Raw genomic sequence first — 6,000 nt, 5'->3', positions numbered from 1 at the left:
GGCTCACCGCACCCTCCGGCTCCCAGATTCAGGCACTTCTCCCACCTTAGCCTCCCGAGTAGCTGGGATTACAGGTGTGAGCCACCACGCCCGGCCCTAGCGCATCACTTAACAAACAGCCCCAGGACCTCATCTGCGCTTCCCTCGTGGAGCCCTTGTAAGGGACAGGATGGCAGTGCATGCCACCCCCTTCCCTGGGCATGGTGCCTGGCACAAAGTCAGCTCTCAGTGTGTGCTGGTGGGGGCTGGTAATGTTGCTTTTGGTCAGATTTGAGGAGGATGAAGGGAGGAGCACAAAGATGGGAGACAGGATCTCTGGGAGGGAGAAAGGATGGATGGATTGAAAAGGTTTCTTAGAAGGTGAGGTAGAACTTGGGGCCGGCAGAAACTAAACTGTAGCTCAGCTGAGCTGGATCAGGTGGAAGGCTGGGAGGCTCTGGGAACAGGAAATCCAGCTGACAGCAGTGGGGTAGGAGTAGAGGGCAGAGTGACCATGGGTCTCCGGTGGAGGCTTGGGATCCCTGCGGTGCCAGTCTTAAGAGAGGATGGTTCTTGGGCACACCCCACCATCCATCCCTTTTTATGCCCCTAGATGCGCTGCTTGACCACACCCATGCTGCTGCGGGCCCTGGCCCAGGCTGCCCGTGCAGGTAGGACCCAGGGAGTCTTTGCTGGGGGTGGGGGAGCCCAGTCTCCTGGTCTGAGGTCATGCCCCTCTTTTTGCAGCACCTCCCGGTAGCCGGAGCCTCCACAGCAGTGCAGTGGCAACTACCTACAGTGAGTACCTGGGTGGCCTCTAGCTTCAGGCGTTCCTGACTGTGGTCCTGCCGGAGGCGGGGGAAGAGACCTGAGTTCCATTCCTGGCTTTGTCAGGGGCGTTCTTCTCTGAGTGTGTTTCTACTCGTAAAATGAGCGTGATGATGGAGGCCAACTCTGAATCACGGGGGCAGGGTTCATCATTGCCAGGGTTAGCTTGGGGAGGGGTTGCCAGGTGTGGGCCATGGATACCTGTGCCTCTTGCCAGTCCCTGGTGAAGGTAAAGGTTCAAGCCTCCCATCCACCCCCCTTGATTCCTCTTTCAAGCCCTGTTGGGGGTGGGGGGGGGTCTCTGGACTCAAATGGCCTCCCAATCACAGGGAGAGGAGGGCAAGGACGGGCTCGGGCCTGTGGTGGCCTCCCAGGGTCCTTGCTGATGCTGGGGAGAGGTGTGGCGAGTGAACGGCCCCTTTGGAGCCCAGTAGTTGCCCCTGGAAGCGAGGCCAGGCCTCCTCTCCCTGAGGCTCCAGGGAGACGGTGTGCAAGGCCTCCTGCCACAGCTTCCCCGCCCCCCACTTCTCTGCAGAGCATGTGAATGTGCAGGAGCCCAAGATGGACATGAGGTCAGTGACTGACCGAGCAGCCCAGACCCTGCTGTTGACCGAACTCTTCCGAGGTGTGTGCTGGGCAGGATGGGATGGGGGCAGTGCCAGGTGGGCACAGATGCAAGGGGGAGGAGGTGCCCTTGCCCACCACACCTGTGCTGCCCACAGGCCTGGCCATGACCCTGAGCTACCTGTTCCGGGAGCCGGCTACCATCAACTACCCGTTTGAGAAGGGTCCACTGAGCCCTCGCTTCCGTGGGGAGCATGCCCTGCGCCGGTACCCATCTGGGGAGGAGCGCTGCATTGCCTGCAAGCTCTGTGAGGCCATCTGCCCCGCCCAGGTGAGCCCCTGCCCCAGCCGACCACCATGCCAGCCCCTGCCACTGGGAGAGGGAGGCCAGACAGCCCTAGGCCCACACTCTGGGCATGGTGCCTGGCACAAAGTCAGCTCTCAGTGCATGCTGGTGGGGGCTGCTTGATGTGTGTTCCCAGGGAAGTCCCCTTCCCTCTCTGAGCCACTTCCCTCCTGAATGGGAGTGAGATAGCCCTGTTGCCAGAGCAGTCAGTGAGTTGGCAGAGTGAAGCTCCCAGCCCCAGGCAGGCGCATGACACACGGGGGTTCCCCCTTGGGGTCTGGCCAGGAGTGTGACCCTTGGGCCTGTGAGCCGTGGGTGGCATCTGAGGCCATCCACGCCTCCCTGGATGTAGCCACCGTTTCCAGGGTCCTGGCTCCGTGCCTGTTGCAGGCTTCCCCTCCCCAGTGACTGCTCCTCTAAGGCCCGGCTTTCTGTTCCCTTCGGGTCTCACTCAGACCAGCAGGGCCCGGGGCCTGTCAGCACAGGACCAGAATGACTCGGTCAGAGCTCTGGTCAGACCCCTGTGTGTGCCCGGCAGGAGCCCAGCAGCCACGTCGCTACTTCCCTCATGCACAGCAACCCCTCCCAGTGTTCTGTGACTCGGTGGCTCCCGTCCAAGTCCTAGTTTGTCCCGTGAAGCACCCCTAGTCTTCCAGGCCATGAGCTGCGGCCCTGATGTCTCTGCTCCAGCCACGGACCAAGAGTGCATAGCAGTGTCCCCAAACAGCAGTCACAGTGGTCAAAGCCGTGGCTTCCAGAGAGAGAGTGCTGTCTACAGGCAGATCCGGCGCTGTGCCTCCTGTGGACTCCCTTCGGAGTCTCATCTTTATAAGCACAAAAAGATGAGGCTGCCAGCCACAGGGCCCACTGTGAGTTGTGGACACTACACTTCTGGGATGAGGGTGTATGTCCTTGCCAAGCACATCTGAAGGTCCTCCCAGCCAGCCCCTCCCCCAGCGGGCTACCCAGGACTTGAGAGTTGGGACATGGCCTTGAGTTTGGGCTGTGCCCCTCACTTGCCGTGTAGCTTTAGGGAGCCCCTCAACCTCTCAGAACCTTAGTTTTCTCATCCATCAAATGGAGAGAAGTAGATTTAAGGTACAGGGTTGCAACCAACAGTGCAGGCAGGCATTCTCAACGACATTGCAGGTTCGGTTCCAGACCATCACAGTAAAGCGAGTCACACAAATGTTTTGGTTTTCCAGTGCACATAAAAGTTAGATTTAGACTGGGCACAGTGGCTCACTCCTGTAATCCCAGCACTTTGGGAGGCTGAGGTGGGTGGATCACTTGAGGTCAGGAGTTGGAGGCAAGCCTGGCCAACATGGTGAAACCCCATCTCTACTAAAAATACAAAAATTAGCTGGGCATGGGGGCAGTGCCTGAAATCTGGCTACTTGGGAGGCTGAGGCACAAGAATCACTTGAACTGGGAGGTGGAGGTTGCAGTGAGCCAAGATCACACACACACACAAAAAAGATTTACACTGTACTATAGGCTCCAAAGTATCTAAAATACAATATATATACCTTAATTAAAAGTACTGTAGGGGCCGGGCACACACCTATAGTCCCAGCACTTTGGGAGGTCGAGGTAAGTGGATCCCTTGAGCCCAGGAGTTTGAGACCAGCCTGGGCAACATGGCAAAACCCTGTTTCTACAGAAAAAATACAAAAATTAGCCCCTGTAGTCCCAGTTACTTGGGAGGTTGAGGTGGGAGGATCGCTTGAGTCTGGGAGGTCAAGGCTGCAGTGAGCTATGATCTGGGCCACTGTACTCCAGCCCGGGTGACAAGGTGAAACTGTCTAAAAAGAAAAAATCTTCATTGCTAAAGTCTTGACCCAGAGTTAAGAAGCGAGCACGTGGTTGGGAAAATGACGTCAGCGAGCTTGCTTTACGCAGGGTTGCCCCAAACCTTCAATTTGTAAAACTTACAATATCTTGGAAGCTCGGTGAGGCAAGGCCAGCCTGTAACCCAGCAGCCGCCTCAGGGTGAGACCATTATGGCAGTGGGCACCACGCTGAATAAAGCAGCGAACAGCCTCTTTGTGGGGGTGGGGTTCTTGGCACATGGCACCAGCAGCTGACAAACAGGCAAGGCAGGGACGCCAGCAGGGCAAATGCTGAGGTGACAGGTGCTGACATGGCATAAGTGCGGGCGGCCTCTTAGCCAGAGTCGGGGAGGCCTCTGAGGGGAGGGGGCTTCCAGCAGACACCGGGGTGGGGATGAGTTGTGACGGGGCCCAGGGGGCCGGGATGTGGCAGACAGCTCAGCAGCATCTGGTGGCCCCTCCTGCAGGCCATCACCATCGAGGCTGAGCCGAGAGCCGATGGCAGCCGCCGGACCACTCGCTATGACATCGACATGACCAAGTGCATCTACTGTGGCTTCTGCCAGGAGGCCTGCCCCGTGGATGCCATAGTCGAGGCACGTGGGGCCCAGGGTGGGAGGAGTGGAGGCTCTTTGGCGGGCCCTGACCGCCACCCCTGCACCCCCACCTGCAGGGCCCCAACTTTGAGTTCTCCACGGAGACGCACGAGGAGCTGCTGTACAACAAGGAGAAGCTGCTCAACAACGGGGACAAGTGGGAGGCGGAGATCGCCGCCAACATCCAGGCTGACTACCTGTACCGGTGAAGCCCCGCCCTCTGCCTGCAGCCTACTGCCCAATAAAACCGCTCTGACCCCACCGCCTCCTGTCTTGACTCTGGTGGGCCAAGGTGGGGCCATCCCCAGCCCACCTCAGGCCTGTGGCACCTCCAGCTGGAGCAGGTCGCCACCAGCTCCCTGCTCTCTGGGGTCCTGCCGCCCGGCCCTGCCTTCCCATGGACTCGAGGGCCCCACCAGGCGCTCATGACAGCATCCCTGTCACCCTGCCTCTTCTTGGGCATCTTCCCCAAGGTCCAGCAATGCCAGAGATCACCGCAGACCTTCTGTTCCCACTGTCCTGGGTGTCCTTGCTGGAGCCTGGACTTCCTGTCTCCTGAGAGCCACCTACTTCTAAGACCCTTAAGACTTGGAGCCTCCCAAGGCCTTAGGCTGAGGGACAGCAAGTGGCAGAAACTCAGGCCAGGGCGTCCTTGCTGGGGGTAGGAGGAAGCCTGCTTGGGGTGACAGTCACACGAGGGTGACACAGGCCCTGCTGGCCCTGAGCTGGCCTTGCCTCCCGCCACATCCTCTTTTCTCCCTGCGTTCCCCAGGCCAGGCTGCTGGCCCGGCCACTGCTCACCACTTCCTGCTTTGCAGGGCCAGCGACATGGTGGGGCTCCCCCAGGGCCACACACAAGCCCCTTGTCCACGTAATGGCCAAAGCAGCCCCCTTGAACTTGTGCTAAGTACTGGAGGGATTTCACTTCAAACCAGCTCTAAGAGGTGAAGGGGCTTGCTCAGGGCTGTGCAGTGCACATCCCATAATAAAGCTCAGCTCAGAGTCACACTGTCTCCCACCATTTCCAAAAGTGCTTTTTACAAAGCACTACTTTGTAAAGAGCTACTTCTCTGACAGAACGGGGAAGGTGTTTCCTGGCCCAATGAGTGTGGGAAATGGTCTAGTTGGTTTCTGCCTGCCGGCAGGCACTGCATACTAGACATTCAAGGCTCTGACAAAGCCTGCAGCAAAAAATCCAGCCCATTCCCAGGGAGCCTTTTTTCAGGTCTAACACCTGGGCCTTCTTTATAGGACAGGCATTGCTGTCTAATGCCAAAGTGGCCGGGCCACTGCTTGGGGCCCACAGCCTGTGGCACTGGGGTGAGAAGTAACTGCAGGAGGTGAGGGGAAGCCTGGACCCCGGAAGTGGCCACAGGTCCGGCCCACAGCTCATCTTGGCCTCTGATGAAGATAGGAGCTCTTTCCAAAAATGAGGTGATCCCAGGAGGCAGGCGTAGAACTGAATCACTGCTGGTTTAGCTATTCCCAGACGTGACTGCCGTTAGATGCGCGGCGTGGAGCCTGTGGCGGTGCACGGAGTGCTAGTCCACGAGGGCAGCCTTGCCAGCTCACCGCTGGGTTCTTCACCTTACCTTGGCCTCCCAGGCACTGCTCTGCCGAGACCCCGCTGGGGCTGTCTGGTTGTATCAGGCTCTTCCCCCGTCAGAAGAAACCTATGGCACCCAACTGTAAGTCTCCCAATTTTCTGAGCAGCTGCAGCTGAACTTGACTGTGACTCGGTTTCCAGGCCCGGCCCTGGGGCTCCATTTGTCCACCCCTCCCACAGCCCCCTCAGGCCTTTGCTTGCTGTGTGGGGCTTAGGGATCCCCAGAGTTGAAGGGCCCCACTGGCTCCC

The 6,000-nt window shown here is 58.8% G+C and overlaps 1 protein-coding gene across 3 annotated transcripts in view; it reads left to right on the top strand.

The window, feature by feature from the left end:
* NDUFS8 (NADH:ubiquinone oxidoreductase core subunit S8) overlaps positions 1-4,406 on the top strand; it is a 5,314-nt gene extending 908 nt beyond the window's left edge. For all 3 annotated transcript variants that reach the window (XM_017536965.2, XM_017536968.2, XM_017536967.2), the window contains exons 2-7: positions 593-650; positions 727-777; positions 1,343-1,432; positions 1,530-1,702; positions 4,017-4,145; positions 4,223-4,406. In XM_017536965.2, coding sequence (XP_017392454.1) covers positions 593-650; positions 727-777; positions 1,343-1,432; positions 1,530-1,702; positions 4,017-4,145; positions 4,223-4,354 — 633 coding nt within the window. In that variant the 3' untranslated portion in view covers positions 4,355-4,406. The remainder of the gene's footprint in view (positions 1-592; positions 651-726; positions 778-1,342; positions 1,433-1,529; positions 1,703-4,016; positions 4,146-4,222) is intronic.
* The last annotated feature ends 1,594 nt before the right edge of the window (positions 4,407-6,000 follow it).

This window comes from Cebus imitator, unplaced genomic scaffold, assembly GCF_001604975.1.
Source record: "Cebus imitator isolate Cc_AM_T3 unplaced genomic scaffold, Cebus_imitator-1.0 Scaffold102, whole genome shotgun sequence".
Lineage (NCBI taxonomy): Eukaryota > Metazoa > Chordata > Mammalia > Primates > Cebidae > Cebus > Cebus imitator.
Note: the sequence above shows the minus strand (reverse complement) of the source record. Positions and strands in the feature narration are given on the sequence as shown.